Consider the following 25,627-nt stretch of genomic DNA (forward strand, 5'->3'; position numbering starts at 1 on the left):
AAGGAACAAGGATATGAAACAGTCTTGTTATTGTTGACTTGGTTGTTTATTCTGGGTGAAATGCCAAGACGATCAACTTTCAATCTCGCAGTCCTTACATTCCGTGCACAGCAGGAGCAGGATGATCATATCACATCAATCAAGATAAAATGCATGCTTACAGATGGATGCCATTGAATGGAAAAAAAAAAAAAAAAACAGTGCATTCTACTCTATGTAAAGAAGACAGACCGAGCGATGGTCATGTAGAAACATTTCACCTCGACGAGTATCAACCTAACACTTGATCACCACAATACCACAATACCACAATGAGACCTAAGCATCACCATTGATGGCGACACCTTCCAACTGCTCCTCTCTCTGTTGCAAGTCACCGTCCACTTCCCCTCTGACTCTAATAACCCCTTCTATCGATTGTTTCTTCCCTTTAGCCTGTTCGGTGTAAGCCTCACTTTCGGGGACGATCTTACTCTCCTCTGGGTGTGGGTCGACGTATCCACCATTCTCATTCTTGCTAATCTGCTCTGTCAGCACGTTGGCACCGCAGGCAGCAGCGATAAGACCGAGGAAAGGCGGCGATGGGTTGAGTGGTCGAGAGCAGAATTCGGGATGAGCTTGGAGAGCGACGAAGTATGGGTGGTCTGAAGAGTAAATCAATCAGATCAGCGATGTTTTTAGTGTGACCATGTCAATGCTCATATGTCTCCATCACCATGTTTACCCATCATCCCACCTCTTTGATCATCCACATCTACAAGCGTCATCCTTCGTCCCGCTTGAAGTAGCCTAAATGTCCTTCTGTCACACCTAATAGAACAATAAACTCACCATCCAATTCCAACATCTGCATCCTCTCGCCTCTCTCATCCTTTCCTACAAACCTCAGACCCTTCTTCGATTCCAGCTGCTCCACGTATTTAGGTTCCACCTCGTACCTATGTCTGTGCCTCTCCCATGCGACCTGGTTCGAGCCGTACAATCGTCGGAGTTTTGATGATTCGGTGTGATCTTGGAAGATGGTTGGTCGAAGACCCAATCGCATCGTTCCTCCCATGTGGGTCTTGGAGATCTCAGGCATGAAGCAGATGACGGGGTAAGGGGTATCAGGCACCAGTTCGGCAGAATTGGCTCCTATGTTTTCCAATCAGTATTGACATTTATCTAGACGAAGAGAGATTCGCACTCACCTTCCAGACCACATACATGTCTAGCCCACTCGATAACAGCTACCTGGAATCCTAGACAGATACCCAAGAAGGGTACATGTTGTTCCCTAGCCCATTTCACAGCTGAGATCATACCCTCCGTACCACGATGACCAAATCCACCAGGTACGATGATACCTCTGACCGATGATAAGAGTTGATCAGCTTATTCTCCTGAGTGAAGGGGAAAGGGTAGCTGACTCACTTGGCTGAACAGAGGGCAGACCAGGCATCATGGAATTTGACCGGGTTGGATATTTGAGTGTGAGGTTCGAGGTCAGATGAGTCGACCCACTGAATTGCGTGTCAGCAATGAATCTCTAACTTAGCGTTGAAGGTACGCTGAACAGGGAATGATGTCACTCACCTGCAACTCGAGCTTTCGACCACATCGCATAGAGGCATGTTCTAAAGCCTTCACAACAGACATATACGAGTCTTCGAGAGTAGTGTATTTACCGACAAGAACGATAGAGACGGTATCGAAGAGTCTTTCCTGGCTGTGAACACATCGACAGGTCGGTATGAGCCCATGTGTATTGAAAGTCGCAAGGGTTTGTATCGAGGAGAGATGAGAAATGGGAGTCGGAAAGGCAAAGAATAGGTAACTCACCCAACAGTCAAAGCTTTCCATCTACCCATGAATTCCTCACCCTTCTTCTTGAACTTGTCATTGATCGTCACTTCACCGAGGTTCAATCGTTTCTTGAGGAAATCCAACATGCCTTGTTGCTGAAGTAACAATGGAACGTGGTAGGTTGAGGATACGTTGTGTACACCTAACACTTGTTTGGGCGATACGTGACAGAACATGGACACTTTCTCCATAGTTGCGGTGAGAAGGGTATCGGTACATCTACATGCAATCTTTACGTACAGAATCAGCATACACCGGCATGGGGAAATCAAAGGCATCGGAAAAGACTGAGCTCACCAGATCAGGCAACAAACCCAATCCTCTCAAGTCCCTCACACCAGCCTGAGTAGGTTTGGTCTTCTGCTCACCTCCTACAACAGGTATCAAGGAGACATAGATCAAAGCGAAGTTGTCGTGGCCGACTCGGAATTGGAATTGTCTCATCGCTTCTACGAATGGCATGGATTCGATATCTCCGACCGTACCACCGAGCTGTAGGCCAGGTAGACAGGATTAGCTTTTTGGAAATTTGCAGTGATTGAGGATCACTTGCTGGAAATGATCATGAAAGGGAAGCATGAACGCACCTCGATGATACAGACATCAGGTTCCTCCCCAGTTCCATCCACTGGTATCTTTGATACTCTTTCAATCCAATCTTGAATGGCGTTGGTGAGATGGGGGATAATTTGTACGGTTTTCCCAAGGTAATCTCCTTTTCTCTATACGTTCCAAGAGACAAGTCATCAGCTACGTTCACTAGGCCGAGCATACATCATAGTTAGAGGTTGAGTCCGAAATGGTGCACTCACCTCTCGATCAATCACGTGTGAATAGACCTTTCCGGTCGTTACATTATTATCCTTGTTCAAAGACACGTCCAGGTATCTCTCATAATTTCCTAAATCTAAATCTGTTTCACCACCATCGTTGAGGACGTATACTTCACCTATATTCGATAGGATAGCATTGGTCAGCTATGTAGCGGCTCTTATAGACAACAACAGCCTTGTAATCCGTCTACTACTCTCCTCCAATCCCCTTTCGTCTCCAAAATCTAACAACAACAACATAGAAATTTCACTCACCATGTTCCGTTGGGGCCATGGTACCAGCATCTATGTTCATATAAGGATCGATCTTGATAGCTGTCACTTTCAATCCGGCGGCTTTGAGTGTAAGACCAGTACTCGATGCTGATCACGTTTCACACCTTTGTCAGTATCATAAAGACCTTTCGTGCGAGAACAGACTCACCGATAACACCCTTTCCGATACCGCTATTACCATGGTTACATTCTCAGCTTTCGCCAGATACAAATCCAGCGTACAATCAACTCACGAGATGACACCACCGCAGACTAATATGTATTTGACCATTTTGAGGAATTTCCCTTTCTGTCTATCTAAATGTGGAAGAAGGGGTGTGGATCTAACAGGCTTTGTGCGCGACAAAACTCTTCGCTGTTCAGACGGGTATTCGCGATTGTGAAGGTTTCTAGGCAGAACCTGCTGAGCGTGTTGCGAGAATAAGAGTAGACTGGGTAGATGTATACAGAGAATAGGGTAGCAGAAGAAAGAATTAAGAGAGAGATGTAGAGATGTAAACTTTATCTTGGGTTCGCGTAGACTGAACAATTTTCAACTTTTGAGAAGAAGGCTAAGAAAGCGGACATCACCGCAAGTTGACTGTATGAAAAGCGGAATCAAATTACCACGATAAACTGTGACTGAAAGTGACGGTGCACCAAAGTGGCAGTGAAAGACAGGCCAAAGTAGATGAGAAAGTGTGTCATTGCGGTATGAAAGCGCCGTGGAGACACTGGTCTACCTCTGGTGAACGTTTGGATAGTATTAAGAGTCTGAAGAGGATGATTAATAGGTTTTATGAAGTCAGATCCAATCGAATCGATCATGCAGAAACTCTCGACGCATGGTCACACGGCAAAGCCGAAACGGCCATCCAGTTATTTTTATTACTATGCGACTAATCATCTGAGCCAGATATCGCCTTGTCTGTTGATGAAAAAGAACAAGGAACTCTATATCACATCATTTCACAGTAGTTGATCATGACATCGACCTATCACTACACCTCGACTATGTCATCAGCATCACAGAGGTATAATGGCAGAACAAGTGACACTCGGATCTGAACCTGACCAAACTAGGCTATCGGATAGATGGAGACCTATCAGCATATGCGAATGTCACGGAAGCCACGATCCGTTTGGACTGATCTCGATGTGGATCACTAGGAATCAACTACCATCGCTGGCCATTCAACTTAATTCAGACGTTCGGATGAAAACGGAAAAGTCAAGACAGTCAAAACATGACACATGGCTTATGATACCTCAATTGAATGAGAAGTCTTTCGACCCAGTATGAAGGTCCCAATGTGTGAATAAAGTACAGGGATGAGACAGGGATGAACCAGGCTGGATCTACCTGCTGATCAGGCCCCTTGCCTCGGCTGAATTTTCAGCCGTCATTCCTACTTCTGATACTTCCCCGGATCGTCCAGACCTCCATGAAATCGATAAACAAAGGGTCTCCACATTTTTATCGTTTTTATCTTTAGACGGAGGTCCGATAAGACAAGAAATAGCAACAAGATAGGTTTAAAACGAGTAAACTACCGGCGGTATCGTCTGGGGTCGGGATTATCAAGTGTAAAACCGAGAAAGCGGTCAACTCCGCTGTGTAGTATAGGCTTACCAGCCTGCGTGCCTATGAGGTGGTTTCCCACGTGTTTCGCGTCATTCCCAGGTGAATGGAGTCGAGTGGTCCCCAATTCCTCATATCCTCATTCCCACATCGTATCCACCCACATATTCCCCCTTTTTCCTTTATCTTCTTCTCTCATTTCATTCCCCTCTTCTTCATCACACAAACGACAAAAACAGAGTCAACAACAACAATGTCCACTGTCACCAAAGTACACGCCAGACAAGTGAGTACACTTACATATTTAACAGATGGACTTTCAAGAAGGATATAGAATGTTAGCTGACATGGAATGTATAAACGTTTATGATAGATCTTCGACTCAAGAGATAAGTCTTCACTCCTCCATCTCTATCTATTCTTCACTTGCATGTAATCCTTCCCCTCATCATGCGTGGCCTCCACTCTACTGCAATCGCCTCCCTTAATTTCCTTGTAGCTTGACCACTTCTATCCTTTTATCTTTCATCTTTTTTCGTTTCTTTCTTCCTTTTGTTCCTCCACTTTGACCTCGTATCTCATATCTTCGACTTCCTAGACTTTGCGATATGGCCTGAAGCTACACTTGTATACTCAGAATAACAATGCTGACATTAACAAATGCCACTTCTTCGTGCTTCCCATTCCCATTTCCATTCCATCAATCTCTTACATCATCATCTCCCCACCTGTTCTCTACCTTTGGATTGACGATCATACGTAACCCTACCGTCGAGGTCGATGTCCACACCGAAAAAGGTAGGTCATTTGCTTTTGAAGTTGGTCGTGTTCGAGATTTACAGCTGACAACTACCTCTTCACTGCGATTTTTAGGCCGATTCAGAGCCCAAGTCCCATCTGGTGCTTCCACCGGTGCTCACGAAGCCATTGAATTGAGAGACAAAGGATCAGACTACGTCGGTAAAGGTACGCCCCTCGTGTATCTCCAGAGTTACGGAGCTACCGGCTTACACAGATATGTCCTTATGTTAGGTGTCCTCAAAGCCGTCAAGAACGTCAACGAAATCATCGCTCCCGCTCTTATCGATGCCAAGATCCCTGTCACTTCTCAAAAGGAAATTGATGACTTCCTCATCAAACTTGACGGTACCGACAACAAGGGTAAATTAGGTGCCAATGCCATTCTCGGTGTTTCCATGGCCGTTTCTGAAGCTGGTGCCGCTGATCAGGTGAGCTCCTTTTTCACTTATTCAGGTGATTCTAGCTGACAGCGATATCATCACAGGGTAAACCTCTCTACGCTTACCTTGCCGGTCTTGCTGGTGTCTCCGAGCCTTACGTTCTCCCCACCCCCGCTTTCAACGTTATCAACGGTGGTTCTCACGCCGGTAACGCCCTTGCCTTCCAAGAATTCATGCTTCTCCCCACCGGTGCTTCTTCCTTCACCGAAGCCTTGAAGATGGGTTCTGAGACCTACCACACCCTCAAGAAGGTCATCACTAAGAAATACGGTATCGATGGTGGGTTGAGCAGTCCTTAACTCATGTAGACAAATCACAACTGACAATGATATGCTTAGCCGCCAATGTCGGTGACGAAGGTGGTTTCGCCCCTAACGTCTCTGGTGCTGAGGAATCCCTTGACCTCCTTACCGAAGCTATCAAGCAAGCTGGTTACACCGGTAAAGTCCAAATCGGTCTTGATGTCGCTTCTTCCGAATTCTACAAGGAGGGTAAATACGACCTTGACTTTAAGGTGAACCCATTCGTCTCAACTCCCTTACAACATCAGCTAACATGTGATGTCTTCATGGTAGAACCCCAACTCTGACTCCTCCAAATGGCTCTCCGGTAAAGAACTCGCCGACCTCTACAACTCTTACGTCGACAAATACGATATCATCTCCATCGAAGACCCCTTCGACCAAGATGATTTCGACGCCTGGACCCACTTCACCACCACTTCCAAGATTCAAATTGTCGGTGATGACTTGCTCGTTACCAACCCTAAGAGAATCAAGACTGCCATCGAGAAGAAGGCCTGTAACGCTCTTTTGCTCAAGGTGAGTACGAAATCCTTCTAACATGTTTCAGGTGTTAGGCTAACCAGCTTGTTGCGTTGTAGATCAACCAAATCGGTACCATCTCTGAATCTATCCAGGCGTGAGCTTCAGGTCCCCTGTCCTTTGTGCTCCCGCAGATTAGCTGATTCACCACTGTAGCGTACAACTCTCTCAATCTAACGGTTGGGCTGTCATGACCTCTCACCGATCTGGTGAGACCGAGTCCACCTACATTGCTGATCTTGCCGTTGCTCTTAAGACCGGGTAAGTCTTGCTCATTTGACAGCTGTGAATATCTTGTGCTGACTGTCGGGGTCATGCCATGCAGTGAAATCAAGACCGGTGCTCCTTGTCGATCCGAACGAGTTGCTAGTGAGTGGTCGAGTCTCACAGCTTCATGCTGTACATAAGCTAATATCCGTCATTCCTTTCCCAGAATACAACCAACTTCTCCGAATTGAAGAAGAACTCGGTGATAAAGCCATCTACGCTGGTTCCAAAGGTTTGAGCAAGGGTACCACTGCCCCTGAACTCAAGGACAACTAAGCGGATTTTATAGTTGGATCTGTTGAGATTTTCGCATGTCAGTGAAGGTAGTTTTCTAAAAAAAGGTGAAAAGATATAAAGACAGGATAAACGATGATAGCATGCATGCATGATTAGTCTTTGTCAAGGACGATGTGAATCTTCCGTATATCCATCATGATCTTCTGCACCCGTGTACATGCATAACTGAGTGAAGTTGCAGTGCAGTAAATCCATAATGTTGATATTGATCTACGATTGAGGATCACATTGTTTTCCTCCACCTTCGCGTCCATTTCCATCTTTTCATTTGTCCACTTGTTCAACTTTCACTGTTCTTCTTCTGCTCATTTTCAAGCATCAAACATCACAATCACAGTTAAGAATGATGGTCTCGGAAGATCAGCAGAAGGTAGCTACTCGTAAGCTGACTCAATGGATAGAGAACGATAACAGGATTGTAGGTGTTTCTCTTCCCTTCTAACCTTCCGTTCTTCGATCATTCCAACTGATATTTCGCGTATAGGTCACATATAGAGATATAAGTAGAGAAGTGGGATGTCATGTGAATACAGCCAAGAAGTGAGTACTGCCTCTTCACTTCCATAATCACTCTTGAATCGACGCTAATCTATGCTGATGTTTGACGATTGTCTATTTCAGTTTGTTGTTATCCCATTACATTTCCAACCCTTCTCTCTTACCTACCTACCTTCTTACCGGTCCATTACTATCCACATCGACCATCAATCAGACTCAACTGCACTCCCTCACACAGATCCACGGAAGCTCCACACAGAGAGTGAGGATAGTCGATATGGACGAAATGTCAGAAGGGGATCGAAATTCAGAGGATGAAGATGATGATGATGAGAAAGAGGTGGGGAATGATAATGGTGCGGAAGACGGTCTGGTGGGTGATCTGAAGTTGCCTATTCCAGGGTCAGTGAAGGATGATGAGGAGATGGGAGCGCTGGAGAGGGAAGAGGTAAAGAGGTGGGGGGTGGTACTGGTTGGGAAAGATGGGTTGGAAGGTGAGTAATCCCAAATGATTGGGTACAACAGTGCGTGTGTACGTGCTGATTGAACGGCTCAACGACACAGAGAAGAAGAAACTGTTCGAACAAGATACATTGAATTTGCATATACATTCGCTAGCACCTTCACCTATCAACGTGAGTACAATGGAAATCACGATGACACCGCTATTGCAACTGGCATCGCCAAGTCGCAGTGACTGTCAAGACTGATTCTTTTACATGTTACACAGGATCCTGCACAATACCTCATACCCAACCTCACACTCCGAGAACACAAGAACTATCATAATGCTCAGATATACGGTACCATCTCTGGAGAGACCTTCAGACCTGCTGTACCAGCTGTAGCCGAGAAGAAAGCTATGAAAGATGGTGGGATTGATTGGAGCTCTAAGAAGGTTGTCGGGGGTAGTAAGAAAGAGGAGGTGAAGAAGAAGGAGGAGCCACAGAAAAATGAAACGAAAAAGGTGAGTTGTTCTCGAAAGTGGTGATCCATGAAGATACCGGTCGTTGGTTTGCAACTGACTAGTCCATGTACTTTTTGTCCAGGTCGATACCAAGAAGCCCTCCTCATCCACTGCTACCAAAGATACATCGAAACCTGCTTCTACTAGACCCACTCCTGCTCCCGCGTCCACACAAGGTAGTATATCCGGCAAGAAGAAACGAGTGATACATTCCGATACAGAGGAAGATGAACCTGCTCCTCCCCCCAAGACGGCTACTGTTGGCGGAAGTAAAAAGGTGGACCCTACCTCATCGATGATTCGAGCAGACGACCAAAGAGCGATGGAAGCTATGATGTCCATGGATATGGATATAGATATGGAAATGTCTGATAATGAGGTGAAAGTCAAGAAAGAACCGGGTGCTGTCACCGGTACGGAAAGTAGGAAAGTCAGGAAGAAGAGAAGAGTTAAGAAGAGTAAGACGGTGGAGGATAAGAAAGGCAGGATGGGTGAGTGCGATCAACTTACGTTCGAAAATCTAGACGGCCCTGGGATATTTCTACCTCTCAACAAGATCAGTTCCAACTTTGGTCAAGACTCACTGCCTGATCCATTTCGAGTTCCATTCGCCCTTTTCTCCTGACCCACGTCATGTTGGAATGATCAAACTGACATGCTTTTCTTGTTATTACAGTTACCAAAGACTACTCCACGGACGAATCGTACACAGCATCAGAGACTGACGAGCCAACAGACTCGACAAAAGCTAAGTCAAGACCTGCACCTGCGACAAAGCCTCAGATCATTAAGAGAGAGTCAACCTCGTCGATAGGTAGTGGTACGACTAAACCGCCCGCTAGTTCTGGATCGCACCTGCCTGCCAAGAAAGCAACGGGAGGAGGAGCGGCGAAAGGTCAAAGTACGCTGAAAGGGTTCTTCACCAAGAAGTAGTAGTGCGTTGAAGGAAATATGAGGCTTAGCCATGTATGATGTATGATAGCGTATATAACATGTTTTCTCAATGTTCTGATCATCGATTGGAGACCTAGTTGTCATATTTTACCCTCTGACAACATTGGTCACCTCCCACAACCACCTTTCCGTTGAGGTAATGGAGATCTACCTCGGCATGCCGTGGGGGACGAAAGTGACTGACAACTAGGGAGATTGTACAATAACCCTCATACTTATGACGTATCGTTAACGCTGTTGAGCAATATGTAGCAGAATAGAGGTACCACAAAGGATCTTCCAAGACGACTTCAGCCTGTAGATTGTATTGAGTCGAAACGGAAACACTCTTCAGATGATAGATCCTTTCACATTCCAGCATAGCATTACCTTGCAGTGTCGGAGAATCACAATGTATACTTCTTTAGGCATCAAACGAGAGTTCTAATCAATATGTCCACCTTACAAGAGGCTGAGAAGATTGTTCGCCACTGCATGACTATTCTTGAAAATCACTATTATTCTGACTCTGACAGCATATTGGTAATCTATATTTGTTAGTGAATTCACACAATATAGTGCTCGCCATTACTCTTACTCATCAAGAAGGAAACTATTGATACTCATCAAGGATCGGCTGACTGAAAATGGCTGCCAATCTTCCTCCAGGATTACTGGAACAGCTCCTGCGACAGCGTGCAGCTCAAGCAGCATCCGCAGGAGGTACTCAACCAAGTTACCCATCGACCTTTGCTGGTGGTCCAAGGTCTGTACCATTATCGTCGTTGTTCGGTAATGCCACAGGACCCCAGTCCTCAGTCCCATTATCTTCTTTGTTTGGTCAACCTCAACCTCAACAACGACCATTCGGGACTTATGGTGGTATACCCACAGGTACAGGTATTCCCTCATCCTACTTCAATGGTACCAATACCAACAGTCCATTCTACAGACCTGGTTTCGGATATGGATATGGATATCCGCCACCACCTTCGGTCCCATCCAACATCTCTTATGGAAGGAACGGGGAGAGATTCGATCCCTCTCAAGGTTTCCCACCACCCGATTGGTTCATCAACGAAACCAACAATACTTCTAACAGAACTGGCTGGGGAAATGCTGGTACCGGTGGTCTGAACACTGGATTCGGCACCAACACCAACGCCACTTCACCTCATAGTGCATATTGGAGCTCGACATTACCACCTGGCGTACCCCGTCTTCGAGATGGTCCAACAACCATCGGAGGGGCATTCCAAGGTTATATTTCGGAATTGAAGAAGGATGCGATAGGTACTTTGCAAGGGAGTGAACAGATTATCAGCCAGAAATCTGAGATACAAAAGGAACTGAGCGAATATGTTTCAAGAGGAACGACAAATCTCATGAGTGCACTGAGTAGAAATGCTAACGTCGGTGGAGAGGCGGTATTGAAAGCTTTAAGAGATTTAGAAGAAATTAGGGAGAAGCGAGATCTAGTCAGTCAAGAGGTTACGAATGAACGGATTGTGAAGACCCAAGCGATAAGCAGGGTCAATGAATTGCTCAGTACGGAGGTGGAACTTGCTAAAGGCCAACTGAGCAAGGAAGAAGCTGTCAAGAGGAGTAGAGGTTGGGGTAGTACGTATTTGAATAGAGACGCTAATGGTAAGTATAGATTTTCATTTGATATCTTTCCTCCCAAAATCATATGTCATCAAATCGAGATCGAAATCAAGTAGTATATAACGTTTCACCGTGACTTTTCATGTTGACATGTGTCGACGCTATTTGTAACAGGTACAACATGGTCAACATGGGATGATTATCTTACTTCAGCGACTGGAACGAGATCACAATTAAATCCATTCTTGAGTAGGAATGAATCTCGAAGTCAAGCTCAACAACAGCAACAAACGCAAGGAGCCGGATCTTCCTTCTTCGGTAATGGTAATGGTGGTAATCCATTTTCAAGGTTTTTCAATAGGTCTAGTCCAACTCAAGCTCAGAGTAGCTATGGTGGATTGTGAAAGACGGTGTGGTAAGACATTCCCCAGAGAGACACTTGGCGGTAGTGTATGCTCGTTGCGTGGTATCACCATGAAGATGGCCAGATCGCATACTGTATAGAGTATCTGCCCTCGTCAAGACATTTCACTTTCGTTCGTGCATGATCAGGATGCTCAGAGAGGATGTCATTGTGTCTGCGAGTACAACTTTATGTATGGCTCGTTAGTATACTGTCATAACATGGAGCTAACATCTATGAATCATGATCGTTAACGTTGTCTCTCGGAGCATGCAACCTAAATAGAACTTGATTTTACGGAAAATCCGTAGGCGATACGGGGAAAGAGTGATGACCAGACATGCGATGCGCTTGAATAGAGAGGATTGATCTTCCACGGATATACCCTTCGCGCAAAATGCTCTCTTCATCGCTGGCGATGTCGAAAGCTGTGCTGGCTATCTGCTCGATAAGGTCAAAGATGATGGAATGATTGCATCGCCTTGTATCTCCTGTCGTATTCTTTTGTATGGTAGCCACTAAGAATTGACTCTTACGCGTCATATTCCAGCATAAGATCAAAAGTTGATTTTCAGGGTCCACATAAAGATTACCCCGCCTCACTCAGCATGAAACGCAGAAGACGAACAAGAGAGAGGTCAGTGCACGTTATGCTTAGTGCTCGTACATACATCAATCGATATCAACCATAGATCTGCATTCTCATACAACGCAGTCTCACTCCCACTCCCACCATCTGATCACTACAACGCTCTCCCCATACCACTACGAGTACCATCACCATGAACCCAGGGGATATATACACCCCGCCGCATGGCCGACAACAGCAGCAGCAACAGCAACAGCAGCAACAAGGAGGATACACTTCACCAACTCATCAGACTCACTCCCAAGGTCAACCATTCCCTTCTTACCCTCCTACTCATCAGCAACAACAACCACAACCACAACCATACGGTGTACCACCTTCACATCATTACCTATCCGATCCAAACCCACAGTACCCTTCGCCGATGACCAACCCATACGACACACCACCACCTCTCCATCAATCTCACTCATCCCCTCCCCCTCAGATCTTTCCCAATTCTCAATCACAGCCATATGGGGATCCCTTCAACCCGCCTGCGCCTATCCAACAAGGGAATCAAGGATGGGAAGAACCGCAGGGAAGTAGACATCATGCTTCTCAACCCCTTTCACCGACTCACCATCACCAATCGATCGGTGGTGGTGCTCCAAGATACTCTTTACCCGTTCAACAACAACCTTACGGCTCGCCTTCGCCTGTGCCTGTACCTGTACCCATCAGTCCACCAGGTGGTGGAGGAAGAACGAGATTCGATACAAATATATCATTTCACTCTTCGGCACCTCTATCATCTTACGATAATAGGTTATCTTCCCCACCTCCATTACTACCCCACGACTCATCTTCCTCATCCATGTCAAACCTGGCAGGATTGGCACATCATCCATCCTACCCTCCGCACGGGTATGGTAACCACGTAGCTGGAGGGCAAGATGATGATATAAACGATTCTGCACCGCTGTTGTCTCATGCTGCACCTGATGCGAGATTCGGTATCCCCTCGCAGAATCAATCAAGGTATCAATTATCGGATAATGGAGCTTCGCAAGGTGATGGAGGAGATGTGGGGATGCTACCAGGACGATGGGTCGATAATGAACAGCAAAGGAATGGATATTCGAAACCGCCCCAGCAAGGACAGGATGATGAAGAGGTGAATGTCCATTATGGTCCACTACCTACCAGGGTGGTGAGAAGGAACAGGACTCAGAAAAGGGTACAGTGAGTGTGAACACTTGTGATATCACCGTTGAATCCGACGAATAGCTAATGCATATATGACAATATAGATTGTTCCGAGGACACTTGGTGTTGGATATAGATGTACCTACAATGCTATTGGATCAATGTCCGATAAGAGAGGGAAATGAATTTACCAAGATGAGATATACGGCTGTTACTTGTGATCCCAATGATTTCGTCGTGAGTCGAACTTTCTATATATATCTCCGTCTGCTTGAATCAAGGAGTATCGCGTAGGAGACTAGCTAAAAGTTGCTGCTTCGGACGAATATAGGAAGATAAGTATACACTTCGTCAGAGATTGTATGATCCACCTCGACAGACTGAACTGTTCATCGTGAGTCCTGTTTTTCGATTTCAGGAAACTGGCGTATAGGAGTTAATTTTGACTCTCAATTGATCTGGCGTTGCATAGGTCATCACGATGTACAACGTAAGTCCAATAGCTTATATCTTTCTCTCTGCCATTATGACCATCCACTGAACAATCGTCTCTCTGTATAGGAAGATGACGTCCTCTTTTGTCGAACGATGAGAGGTATCATGCAGAATATCGCCCATTTGTGCACGAGGAATAAGAGTAAAACATGGGGCCAAGACGGCTGGAAGAAGGTGAGGTGGATTTCCCGTCGCAATCCCAAATGAGTATGCTTATTGATTAGTACTTTGCATGATCCAACAAACAGGTCGTCGTGTGCGTGGTGGCAGATGGACGACTGAAGATCAACCCACGTACAAGATCGGTGTTGGCTGCTTTAGGTGTATACCAAGATGGAGTGGGTAAGAACGTGGTCAATGGAAAGCCAGTGACAGCACATTTGTACGAATATACCACTCAACGTGAGCTGAGTCTTTCCAAATAGCAGAAAGCACAGAAGCTAACGAGAAGGCTGGAAATCAGTATCGATAACGTCTAATGGGAAGATCGGACCGGGTGGATCGAATACTGTGCCTATACAGGTGATATTCTGTATGAAGGTGAGCTATATTCGAAACATGTTGTCGACGAGGCAGTGTAGCTGATTTATACTTGAAATACGCAGGAAAAGAATCAGAAAAAGGTCAGCTAGGCCGTTCACGGAATTGATTATTTAGCTAACTTATCAATGTTGCTCAGATCAACAGTCATAGATGGTTCTTCAAGTGAGCTGTCATATCCTCTGTACTGGGTTTCAGAGGGGACTAGCTGACATCTGCTGAATAGTGCTTTCGGAGCGTGTCTCAAACCAAAGTGAGCATGTCTTGATCTTGGCCGGATTGATCTTGATGGATCGCCCTGCTGATATGCCGGGTGCTTTTGTGACTTTCAGCGTTTGTGTCCTCTTGGATGTAGGCACTCAACCAGGTCCTGACTCGATCTACCATCTCTGGAAAGCGTTCGACATCAACTCATCAGTCGGAGGAGCATGTGGAGAGATCGTAGCTTTGAAAGGGATGTTCTGGAAGAATCTCTTGAACCCTCTGGTAGCTGCCCAGAATTTCGAATATAAGATGTCGAATATATTGGATAAACCACTGGAGAGTATCTTCGGGTACATCACTGTGCTGTGAGTGGGCTGCTCTTGCCGTGGTAGGTGAAATATATAAAAGCTGATATGATGATTTTCAGGCCGGGAGCTTTCTCAGCCTATAGAGTAAGCTCTCGATTGTTGTGTGTCGTCGACTCAAGCTTATGATTCTATTTTCAGTATATTGCTTTGCTTAATGATGATCATGGGAATGGACCTTTGAAGCAGTATTTCATCGGCGAGACCATGCATGGTGCAGGTGCAGGTATCTTGTGAGATATTTTGTTGTCTTTTAGGATGATCTATCTGCTAATATCTTGTCCAGTTCCGCAAATATGTATCTCGCCGAGGGTGAGTTGCTATGTGCTCGATGAGATGACATGCAGCTGACTCTTTCACCTTTTTTTAGATCGTATCTTATGCTGGGAGTTGGTCAGCAAGAGACAATGCAAGTGGAAATTACATTATGTCAAATCGGCATACGCTATCACAGATGTACCCGATACCGTGCCGGAGTTGGTCTCTCAGAGAAGAAGGTAGGTTTAATACCCTGTTGTGAACGGGCGAAGTTGAACACATGATCAGATAGCTGACGTTCAGTTGGCAATCGATAGATGGTTGAATGGTTCTTTCTTCGCTGCTATACATTCGATCGTACACTTCGGGTATCTCTATAGGTCATCGTGCGTTAGCTGTTCGTGGCGTGAAGACAAGATTAGCTGATATCATCAACAGGCATACCTTCACGAGAAAACTTTTCCTTCATATCGAATTGGTGTATCGTGAGTCTAGCTCAATCGCTGTATATCTTAGAATATTAAGCTGACGAGTGGGTTTTGTTCTTCCTTCTTGTATAGAAACCTTGAGCATGATCTTCGCTTGGTTCGCTCTGGGAAACTTCTACATCGCCTTTGTAAGTTCATCATACCCATCAGCTGTTATTTCGTTGTCCTGGTGCTGTAGCTGACCAAATCTTCCAGTTCGTTTTGACAAGTTCTCTCAACTCACTCGGATCGGCCTGGAAATACGTCAATACGCCCTTACATTACTTATATATCGCTTTGCTGTTGTGGTGTTTCTTGTTGGCTTTGGGTAATAGACCTGCAGGGTGAGTCTTGCTGTATGGCAAGCCCACTTTGAAAGTGTAATCAACTGATCATGTCACCATTCATCAATGTGAATAGATCCAGAGTCGGTTATACGAGTAGTATGGTTGGATTCGCGTTAATTACTGTTTATATGCTATTCGCAGCTAGTAAGTCCCATCGACCTTATGACTCTGTCTTTGACAGTCAATAGCTGATATTCTTGTCCACCTGTTATAGTCTACCTTGCAGTGAGAGGTATCCAGAGTATAACTGCCGATGGATCGATCAGCGCAGACGATATCTTCGGTAACAAGATTTTCAGGAATATTGTCGTATCTCTCGCTGCGACGTATGGTCTATACATCGTTTCATCACTTTTGGCATTGGAACCTTGGCATATGCTCACTTCTTTCTTGCAATATCTGTTATTGGCTCCGAGTTACGTCAATGTGCTGAAGTGGGTGATCTGTCTTTGTGGAAGGAAGATTTAGCTAATGTTCGTCTAGCGTATATGCGTTTTGTAACGTACATGACGTTGTGAGTTTACAGTTTCCAATTTCTTCCCACTTCCTTGTCCTGTTGCACATACACCGCTCGTCTCTTGTCCTATTTTATGATACTGACTCTTGCATCCTTGTAATCGTAGTCGTGGGGAACGAAAGGTTCGGATAAAGTTTCCGAAGATCTGGGAGTCGTCAAATCCGATTCAAAGGATGAAGTTACAGTGGACGTTCCGGTAGAACAACAAGATCTGAACGCGGTGTACTCCTCAGAATTGAGAGTATTAGCTACAAAAGCTCCGAAGGAGGTGAAAGTAGTTTCTGATGACCAGAAACAGGAGGACTATTATAAAAATGTCAGGACTAATGTGAGTCGGCAATACATTATCAAGGCCCGTGAATACACATAACGGCGAGAAATTGTAATATGCTGACACAACTTTTGCTTACAGGTGTTATTAGCTTGGACCATGTCTAATGGAGCTTTAGCAGCTGCTATTTTGTGAGTACAGCGTTGTATGTACTTGTATAGCATGATTATTATCTAATTCGATATAATATAGACAAACGAGTGGTGGAGATAGTGCTTTGGCAACTACATATATGGGTATCCTTCTATAGTGAGTTGACCAAGCAGGTGGTCGATCAAACTCACTATGAATTTGACTGACGCACGTTATCTATGTAGTACGGTAGCTGGTCTCGCTTGTATGTTTTTGTTTCTTCTGGATGACTCAGCAGATCGAGATACCCGATTGAACTACATGAAACTATGGTTGCTGATTTGGCTTACACCACTTCGCAGTCTTCCGATTTGTTGGTTCTACGTCGTACCTCATTGTAAGATTGTTTGCTGGTGAATAAGGGTGTGCAAGTGGAATGATCCAAAACTTGACGTGCGAGTACATGGTCATATATAATGATGTAACGTCACTCTCGAAAAACGATGGTATGAACATGCATAAGACGATGACTACGATCAGACTTCATGGTAGGTGCATCGAAGATTACAAACGTATTCTGTGGAGACGAATTAGCCTACTGCAATCGAGACTATACTAAAGTAATTTGACTAGTCAGACTCCCTCCCAAGCCGGAGTACAGTGTATCTCTCTGATCAACCATATCAACACTAGGTGTAATGGTCACTTCATCGCCTTCGTCGTCGACCTCCAGCTTCACCGGGAGTATGTCGTATCTCACCGATTGGTCATCATCTCCACCTTCGAAAGAACTCGAATGGGATTCATCAGATAGGTCAATCTCGATTTCTCTTCTTGAGAAGGCCGATGAAGGGATATCACTCGAAATTGGTAAGGCGGTATCGTCATCCAAGTTGAGGGAACCATATCGTACTTGAACCTCGTCCATATCTATGGTAGCGTCTTCATCCTTGGACAAAGCCGATCTATTCGCGAAATGCTGATCTTCATCATCCCTCGATCGAGTCTGAACATCCTCCATATCAAGTCCTACAATGATATGGCCAGATCCGTCTATTGGGTTATCCAGATACCTTTCCTTCTCCTTCTCCTGCCTTCCATCTGTCTTACTCCCATCTTCTTCAATCGGGCTCTGACTCAGAACTAGCTCTCCTCCCTTGTTCTTTTTCTCCTCCAATTTCATGGTCAATTCCTCTTTCCGCCCTCTCAAGTCGGTCAGGCGCCCAATCAAATCTGTCAATCCCGTACGCTGCTCCGCAGAGACTTTAGGATCATTTCGGAAAGGAGATAGATCGATAATCATGTTATCGACTTGTGATCTACTCGTTTCTTCCGGATATCGTGCTCCATTGCTGTTCCGGAGAACAGGCGGATTTCTAGATCGTGACTGGCCCATCGAAGAAGTGTCATTACTCGGAACTTTTGAGATAGACGAATTTGACGTTGAAAGAGTTGAGCTATTATTCACATCCGGCCTACCCTGTTTCTTGTCTGCAAGTTGCGCCTCTTTTTTCTTCTTGGCCTCTTTCTTCTCCCTCTTACGCCTCTTTCGATCTTCCTCATCTTTAACCAAGGAATGTACGCGATCTCGAAAAGGTACCTGACTGATATCTTTTGGAGAAAGGTATAGGAAAATATTGGATGATTTCTTACGGATCTTTGTGAAGAATTCCGTACTGTGTTGAAGCACCCGAAAACGAGTATATCAGTTGAAGAAGTATAGAAGTACGAAGGGAATGCTGATTGACTCACGTGTCTTGGATCTCCCGTAAATCAACATCTTCTTTCCATTTATGATCTCTTCTCCATTTTTTGTATGGTAGTCTAAAACAATGAAATAACGTAAGATCATCAATGTCCAGTCTAATTCATGTGACATCACCTACGTATGGTCATTCTGCCATTCCATCATGTCCCTCATCAGCTGTTGCATGCCCACTCTAAACCTTCGCTCATGTTCCTGGTCGAGTATCCATTTATATTCTAACAGCTTTTGGTAGTTCATATTGCGTGCTCTCTTGGCGATGGACTTGTTACGCCAGGGTAAGTTGTTCGATGGGGGAAGAGGGGGAAGCCAATACGAGGAAGAGCTGGATGATGGATCGCTTGGAAGATGACCTTGACTTATAGTCGGCGGTTCGTTCACAACAGGAGAGGGATGTTCACTCTGGTCGGTCTGAGTAGATTGATCTTTGAATGTACGATAGGACTGTCGTCCCTCAATTCCGCTCAAGCTGCACTGTAGCCCTAGTTGGACATCATGATCTTCCGTTATACCATAACCGTCATCCTTGAGTACCTGCATGACATCCTTATTCTCGTCGTCGATGCATTGCACTTCTGGTGACAAAGGAGGAGTCAATAATCCGCCTTCACCCACCAACGAAGGATCATCTTTCATTTTCGATAGCGGTCGTAGTCGAGGCCGATCTCTATAAGGCGTGCTCCAAGTCCACTCATGGTCGTTAGGTTTCAAGGTGGGCAAACCTGGTCGAGTAGGTCTAGGTAAAGGTACAGGAAGTAATTTACGTTTCTCGTCGGAGAAAGTGGCGGGGATGGCATAGGACTGATAACGTCGAAGATGGACTGTTGAGTGCAAGGACAGTATCAGCTATCAAGCTACTATAGAGGAAATAGCCAAATTGAAAGATGACAAGAGGGCTAGCCTTTTATTATACGACGAAAGAGATTGTCTGATATAACACACTCACATCTCTTCCTCTGATCCAGTACGACCTTCCTTAGCTCGGGTGTGACCTCTTTCCACAATCTGAACCTCCTCACTCTGGACCTCGGCCTCTCGTCGAGTTCAGCAGCGGGAGGAGGGAGCTTGGACCATGCCAGATTTGGCTTCGTCGGTTGTCGGACTGCACGAGGGGACTTGAAATTGGGGTTGAATAGTTTGAGGGAACGTTGGGAGATTTCTGCTGGAGAAATGGGTTGTGGGGCCATTGAACGTAGATGTGAGTGTGGTCAATGATGATTTAGACAATTGTGATTAAAGATTGCCTGGTTTGACAAGATGATATGTGTTGGTGTTTAGGTCATGAGCGAGACATACCTAGAAGACAGTGTTATGTGTGTTTGGGAAAGAGTTTGCGAATGACGAGTTGTGTAGATGAGTTGCGCAGTGTCAATAGTTGTCGATAGTGGCGAGAGAGGTGATGTTGCTAGATGATCGACTGCACCTTACTAGGATCATTGTATCTTATAAGTCTAACACGGAGCATCAAACAGTCCACCTCGATGTAGTGTCAAAGGATGGTGCAGACATTGGATGTATGCGTGATATGACTCGTCATTATACCGAGGGTTGTAGGAATGTCGATCCTTTATGTGAACTCATGGCTCATGATGAGTAAGATACGTCAGTACAACAGCGTGAGAAGGCCAGGTATATGAACAGTCATGGTAGAAAATGGATGTATGGACGTTTTTGAAGAGACAGGTCAATAGCAGATTATCATGTTAGAAAAAACTGCTGTCAGTAGCGGTTGGAGATGACCTATATACAGCTTACATATAATCTTCGTGTCCTTGTGTTATGAATATATCCGACAGATCGACTACTCAACCACAATATTTATGATACACTGATAATCCACCTAAGTCTAAGCCTTACCCTTCTTACTCTTCTTGTCATTATCGACCTCACCAGCATCCGACTTTCTCTTTCCTTTAGTCGAAGTAGGCTTCTCAGCAGGTGCCGGATCGTCTTTCTTGGTCGAGGCAGGTTTACCTTTAGATTTCGGTTTCTCGGCAGGCTTCTCATCATCCTTCTTCTCGGTTTTACCTTTGGACTTCGGTTTGTCGGTAGACTTCGGTTTCTCTTTCTCCTCCTCTTTCTTCTCAGAGGGGTCTTTACCTTTCGATTTTGGCTTTTCAGTCTTCTCCTCTTCTTTCTTCGACTTTGGTTTTTCACTCTTATCTTGAGCTTTACCCTTTGACTTGGGTTTCTCATTCTCTACCTTCTCAGTGTCATCCTTCTTAGCAGCAGCACCTTTTGATTTAGGTTTCTCCTTCTCAGCTTCTTGTTTTTCCTCTGCGTCCTTCTTTCCCTTGGATTTGGGTTTAGGAGCTCCTTTTTGTGGCTCGTTCTTTGATCCAGCTTCGTTTTCGTACGATCCGCCTTCTGCTTCGTACTCTTTCGAGAGCTTTGCTGCCTACGATTATAAAGTGAAAATGGTCAGCATAGTCCTCAAGAAAGGTAATAAGTACGATGGAAGAGGTCCACGATGAATGGTCATGACGAATGTAGGGATCAGGGGTCTGAGCATCAGACGCAAATCCGGTATCCAGTCGGAGCGAGAAGACACTCTCTTCCTCGACTATGATTGTAAGCTGAACTTACCTTCCAAGCGCTCCACTGTCCTTTACCAGACCCGTCCTTGTTGGTCTCGTTCTGAACCTCTATGGGATTTGAAGGAATCAGCATCAGCGAGTGAACTCAAACCTACTACATTTAGTGAGAGGCAGGATCGTATCACTCACTCTCTTTCACCTCTTCTCGAAGCTTGGGGCCGGTAGGCTTTCCTTTAGACGATGGCATTGTGTATTGATCTTGGTGGCGTTACACGGTAAGTGGAGTTGATTTGTATGTGTATGTTGAGTTGCACAGGATGGATGTGATGGGGAGAAAGAAGGGGGGTGTCTGTCTGGGGATCTCATCTACCATATATACATATACTTCAGAGAGTAGTAGATGTCTTGTGATCGAGTGTACTTTCATGTAAACAAACCATGACATCATCGGTGACTTGCTCAAGGCACGGAACGATGGGATGATCGGGGAAATCAAGTAATCGAGTAACGTTCAAGTTCATGTCCATGTCCATGTCTGGGATTACTGTTTTAGACTGATAATTGATCTTTGATGAATATATCGATCATCGATCGAGAACCACAGACCTCTCATCAGTGATAGAGACAGGGAGTACTCATTTAGGGCACAGCCGTTCCGACTTATGCCCAAAGCGGATGTTTACAGGTCTAATCGCGGTATGTCAAGAAGTCCCAATGATCATAGAGCACAGGATACATGCATTACAGTAGATCTAATCGTGAGGTCCATAGCTATGCTTACCTGTCTTACCATAAATCAACAACTGGTTGGAGTTCACTCGCAAATCTGTCAACGTCTTATTCTCGACCAACCTCACTCTCAGCAAGGTTCAGTCTCTCACTCCTATCTACCAAAGTACCAGTGGACTTCATCTCCACATCCCCTTCCTCATCTCCTGTTCCTATACCGATAGAGGGTGCAGGTGTATTCTGTCTTGTCGAGGCTAAAGATGTATCCGTGGTCATACTTATATCTATCAGATCGTCCTCTGGTACTATTGCCGTCTGGCGAAGGTCGTTTCGAATTGTGGTAGCGGGTGATAGATCGATCCGCGATGAAGCGTTGGAAGGGGGTGCAGAAGGACGAGGACCGTCTCTTGAGTATATGAGCTGCGACAGGGAAACACAGTCAGATGTCTCCATGAGCTGAAATATTCGTGGTACACTGGCAGAGAGATTACTTACCATATATGCACCGCCGTCCATCCACAATCCAGTTTTATCTTCCGCTATCGATTTCCAATCAACCTAAACCGAGTCGTAGACGACAAATAAGCTCCGGCTTAAGCCAAAGACTATACATATAAAGTAGCTAGTCATGGACGTACCGGCTCAATCTGATGTTCCTGTACTTTCCACCATCTCCCATCATCTCCCCTGATATATGCGTATAAATGATTACCTCCCACGAGAGCGCCATCCTGGAATAGGATACCTCGCAGTATGTACTGTTTCGGAACCAGAAAGATTAGCTGATCGGTTCAAGGAGCACTAGCTTACCAAGCTGACTTACAACATGCTGATTGTAGGACGGATCATCGGTATCGAAAACACTGCCGGAAGCGGCTTGGGTATGTTGTTCCAACTCGAGTTGAAGGGTGGAAACTTTCTGTTGAAGGAGTTTGAGGATTTTCTCGAGCTGATACGGGGATAATATTGAAAATTAACCTGACACGTTAAGACGGTTACATAGAAATGCAGTCAGGGATGTGTATATAACCTGACTCACTCTTTGCTTCATCTCCCTTCTCGATTCATTCTGCATACTATCTTCCGTCTCGGGGGTACTTTCGAGATGCTCAACCAGCCTAGTGGGTGATTTTCCTGTCAGTTGAAAACAATTCCTGCACTTTCCAGCTGAAAATGATGACTTACGAAGATATGCTCTTCTGATAATCGTTACCCTGTATCGCGAAGTTAATTAGACGTCTTCACCTTCATTCATAATCAGGTTACTTACCTCGTGCATCGTCAAGCGATCTATTTTCTCCTGAGTACGTCGAGCATTTCCAGCCATTACCGACTGGTGAGCTCGCTTCTGTGCTGAGTAGGTGGCATTGGATTTCATAAATCGATCTGGGGTCAGAGAACACAGAATCAGTCAGACCCATACGGAGTGATCCACGGACACCTGACATTGATCACATATAAAGACAATGCAGCAGGGAACTTACCCAGCACAACTCTTTCTTCCAATTTCCAGACCTCCCTCTTCGCTCCACTACCCCATTCAAGCATTACCGTCAATATATCGCCCAGATCTATTAGACTCTGCTGCTGCGAATCCGAATCGGTGTTCCAGAGTATCTGAGATAAATGCGAGTATATGTCAGGCGAGACATGGGAGGATCGCAAGAAGGTGACGTAGGATGAATTTTGCGGTGGATCGGATTCCACTCGCGTTTTGAAGAGTCTAATGATATGTGTTCAGAGATTAAAGTCAGTAAAAATAGATACATTATCGTCCTATGAAGTATTTCGATAGTTGTAACGGTTGATTGATGAGAGCGATCAGGGCATTTGACTCACCGCTCAGGTTCAGAATCATTCAGGTTTTTCCAATCTTCCGGCGTAGGTGAATCACCGATTTGGGAGAGTATGATATTGGTCATCTCATGAACGAACAGCTGGTGAAGCTCTAAACTAGTCGTCAATATAAATCTCTATCAGAGATATCCAGAGGTGAAGGCACTCACCAACCCCAGGTGCATTGGGTGGTAATTGATTGGGTTCCCTTCCGTCTCTAAACGCTTTAAGTTGTTCGTCGACTTCGATGAAACTTGTTGTCGAGGTGAGATAAGAATCATAGATTTGGTTCACTATTTTACCCTCTGAATAGGTGAGGCAATGGAGTTGTCAGCACCTTGCTGCAAAATGATACCATCTTGTCGACCATCCTGCACTGCGAATGTTCCACGAGCCATGTCAAAGCGGAATTCACAACTCACTATATGACGATTCACTAGCTTGGTTCGCAGCCACTACACTGGCCACAGCTTCACGGAGCTGTGGGACAGCATACATCGCTTGGAAGAAATTGGCTGCGTAGGTAGAATGGCCTGATTCTGAGTACAGGACGAGTGGCCTAGTAAGTTAAAGGGGGATGACGAAGAATGACCGGGTCAGTTCATCTGCTATTGGTGTTTGATAGACTGGATACTCACGCTCCGTCTATCCGTTCCGAGGGTACAGGTTTATCGGTATCTCTGACATTCGAGGCTGAGTGGAAGCTTGCGGTCATGAGGGATTCTTGAATCGCTCGATCCATATCTTCGTCTTCTTTCGACATCGAGTTGGGGTTGTTCTTTGGAAGTTAAACAGATCTCATCAGCACAGTCTCGCGGTTGTCACCGACGCACTGACTAGTATTACTTACCTGAGAGGTAGGAACCATGGCCAGCTTTCCCTCCGCATCATCTTTATTACTCGGTCCAAACAGCGTCCCTATTTCTAAGTTATCATCGTCATTCCCAGTAAGATCGATAGGCTGATTGGTTGGGCTGGGTGGAGGGGGTCCAGTAGCTCTAACGGATCTTTCTCTATTTTGTCTATTCTCGTCTTCTCCTTCTACTCCAGATCCGCCTATTCCATCGGATTGCTGAGAGAGCTCAATGGCTCTGCGAAGATCTTCATCATCATCGTCATTCACGACAGTGGGAGTGAGGGAAGGTGCAGGAGCGATATTGCGTCGAGGAGGTGGAGGGGGCGGTGAAAGGTGTTGTCGGAATGGATTATTCGATGCGAATGCAGGTGGTTGTGGTGATGGACTGGGTTCGACCGATGAAGGTGCATCGACGTCTATCACTTCTCGGTGCTCGACTATGGGTAGTACGATTGATTGAGCTGAAGATGAGCTGATAAACTGTGGGGAAGATTCTTCACTCACCTGAAGTACCGTAGGCTCGTTGTGGTCTCCATGAATCGTACGAGGGTGGCCCTTCCGGTCTAGCAGATTCAGGGGTCCACTATGTATGGAAGACAGCATCAAGTCAGCCTTGTATTGAGGTCCGTCCTTTTCAAAATGAAACTTCATGTCCTACTTATCACTCACGTTCGCCCCATCACCGAAACACCAATTGACAGCTGGTTCGACGCTATGAAACCTCGAAGCAGCTTCCCTAGCTATGACGGGATCTATACCCATCTCCTTGAGAGAGTTGTAGGTCACCTCGTGGACTGACATGGTGACTGTGGCTGGCTATACCAGTTGCGATGAGGTCGTGAAGGAGGAGGAAGGGATTGATGATGGAGGACCATATAGGAGGGTAAGGGTACAATGAAGGATGATGACTGTGAGAAGTGAAAGTGATGACGTGGAAGATAGGATCAGACGAGATGACATCCTAACTACGAGCATGACATA

The 25,627-nt window shown here is 45.4% G+C and overlaps 8 protein-coding genes across 8 annotated transcripts; 4 read left to right on the forward strand and 4 right to left on the reverse strand.

Moving 5' to 3' along the window:
• Positions 1 to 318: 318 nt before the first annotated feature.
• Positions 319 to 3,225, reverse strand: V865_003430 (CTP synthase; the record flags this gene model as incomplete). The annotated part of the gene is made up of 12 exons (XM_066227227.1): positions 319 to 644; positions 832 to 1,134; positions 1,191 to 1,348; positions 1,414 to 1,502; positions 1,576 to 1,708; positions 1,822 to 2,075; positions 2,143 to 2,337; positions 2,433 to 2,567; positions 2,658 to 2,794; positions 2,934 to 3,041; positions 3,103 to 3,125; positions 3,188 to 3,225. The coding sequence occupies 12 exons, from the start codon at positions 3,223 to 3,225 to the stop codon at positions 319 to 321; spliced, it is 1,899 nt and encodes a 632-aa protein (XP_066083324.1).
• Positions 3,226 to 5,159: 1,934 nt separating this feature from the next.
• On the forward strand, positions 5,160 to 7,123 carry V865_003431 (enolase; the record flags this gene model as incomplete). Its single annotated transcript, XM_066227228.1, has 10 exons — positions 5,160 to 5,313; positions 5,389 to 5,481; positions 5,548 to 5,744; positions 5,801 to 6,035; positions 6,095 to 6,270; positions 6,332 to 6,577; positions 6,640 to 6,677; positions 6,737 to 6,841; positions 6,906 to 6,949; positions 7,014 to 7,123. 10 exons carry the CDS (start codon positions 5,160 to 5,162, stop codon positions 7,121 to 7,123), a joined length of 1,398 nt encoding a protein of 465 aa, XP_066083325.1.
• Positions 7,124 to 7,490: 367 nt separating this feature from the next.
• On the forward strand, positions 7,491 to 9,542 carry V865_003432 (uncharacterized protein; the record flags this gene model as incomplete). Its single annotated transcript, XM_066227229.1, has 7 exons — positions 7,491 to 7,562; positions 7,629 to 7,684; positions 7,766 to 8,136; positions 8,207 to 8,277; positions 8,373 to 8,609; positions 8,692 to 9,100; positions 9,286 to 9,542. 7 exons carry the CDS (start codon positions 7,491 to 7,493, stop codon positions 9,540 to 9,542), a joined length of 1,473 nt encoding a protein of 490 aa, XP_066083326.1.
• A 647-nt stretch (positions 9,543 to 10,189) lies between these two features.
• V865_003433 (uncharacterized protein) lies at positions 10,190 to 11,551 on the forward strand (the record flags this gene model as incomplete). Its single annotated transcript, XM_066227230.1, has 2 exons — positions 10,190 to 11,189; positions 11,322 to 11,551. The coding sequence occupies 2 exons, from the start codon at positions 10,190 to 10,192 to the stop codon at positions 11,549 to 11,551; spliced, it is 1,230 nt and encodes a 409-aa protein (XP_066083327.1).
• Positions 11,552 to 12,332: 781 nt separating this feature from the next.
• Positions 12,333 to 17,344, forward strand: V865_003434 (uncharacterized protein; the record flags this gene model as incomplete). The annotated part of the gene is made up of 27 exons (XM_066227231.1): positions 12,333 to 13,363; positions 13,432 to 13,564; positions 13,659 to 13,721; positions 13,800 to 13,817; positions 13,889 to 13,996; positions 14,071 to 14,224; positions 14,286 to 14,362; positions 14,428 to 14,445; positions 14,502 to 14,527; positions 14,589 to 14,615; positions 14,695 to 14,931; positions 14,994 to 15,018; positions 15,073 to 15,164; positions 15,218 to 15,243; positions 15,302 to 15,428; positions 15,507 to 15,575; positions 15,628 to 15,674; positions 15,750 to 15,805; positions 15,873 to 16,000; positions 16,077 to 16,147; positions 16,218 to 16,437; positions 16,487 to 16,517; positions 16,627 to 16,848; positions 16,933 to 16,982; positions 17,044 to 17,100; positions 17,169 to 17,188; positions 17,286 to 17,344. The coding sequence occupies 27 exons, from the start codon at positions 12,333 to 12,335 to the stop codon at positions 17,342 to 17,344; spliced, it is 3,192 nt and encodes a 1,063-aa protein (XP_066083328.1).
• A 189-nt stretch (positions 17,345 to 17,533) lies between these two features.
• On the reverse strand, positions 17,534 to 19,875 carry V865_003435 (uncharacterized protein; the record flags this gene model as incomplete). The annotated part of the gene is made up of 4 exons (XM_066227232.1): positions 17,534 to 18,599; positions 18,676 to 18,747; positions 18,810 to 19,509; positions 19,635 to 19,875. 4 exons carry the CDS (start codon positions 19,873 to 19,875, stop codon positions 17,534 to 17,536), a joined length of 2,079 nt encoding a protein of 692 aa, XP_066083329.1.
• A 659-nt stretch (positions 19,876 to 20,534) lies between these two features.
• Positions 20,535 to 21,472, reverse strand: V865_003436 (uncharacterized protein; the record flags this gene model as incomplete). Its single annotated transcript, XM_066227233.1, has 3 exons — positions 20,535 to 21,086; positions 21,275 to 21,333; positions 21,415 to 21,472. 3 exons carry the CDS (start codon positions 21,470 to 21,472, stop codon positions 20,535 to 20,537), a joined length of 669 nt encoding a protein of 222 aa, XP_066083330.1.
• A 590-nt stretch (positions 21,473 to 22,062) lies between these two features.
• Positions 22,063 to 25,447, reverse strand: V865_003437 (uncharacterized protein; the record flags this gene model as incomplete). The annotated part of the gene is made up of 15 exons (XM_066227234.1): positions 22,063 to 22,374; positions 22,450 to 22,512; positions 22,593 to 22,712; positions 22,778 to 22,903; positions 22,994 to 23,072; positions 23,140 to 23,168; positions 23,225 to 23,340; positions 23,439 to 23,677; positions 23,794 to 23,902; positions 23,961 to 24,095; positions 24,213 to 24,349; positions 24,429 to 24,568; positions 24,641 to 25,083; positions 25,151 to 25,229; positions 25,316 to 25,447. 15 exons carry the CDS (start codon positions 25,445 to 25,447, stop codon positions 22,063 to 22,065), a joined length of 2,259 nt encoding a protein of 752 aa, XP_066083331.1.
• Positions 25,448 to 25,627: the final 180 nt, after the last annotated feature.

This window comes from Kwoniella europaea, chromosome 1, assembly GCF_036810445.1.
Source record: "Kwoniella europaea PYCC6329 chromosome 1, complete sequence".
Taxonomy (NCBI): Eukaryota; Fungi; Basidiomycota; class Tremellomycetes; order Tremellales; family Cryptococcaceae; genus Kwoniella; species Kwoniella europaea.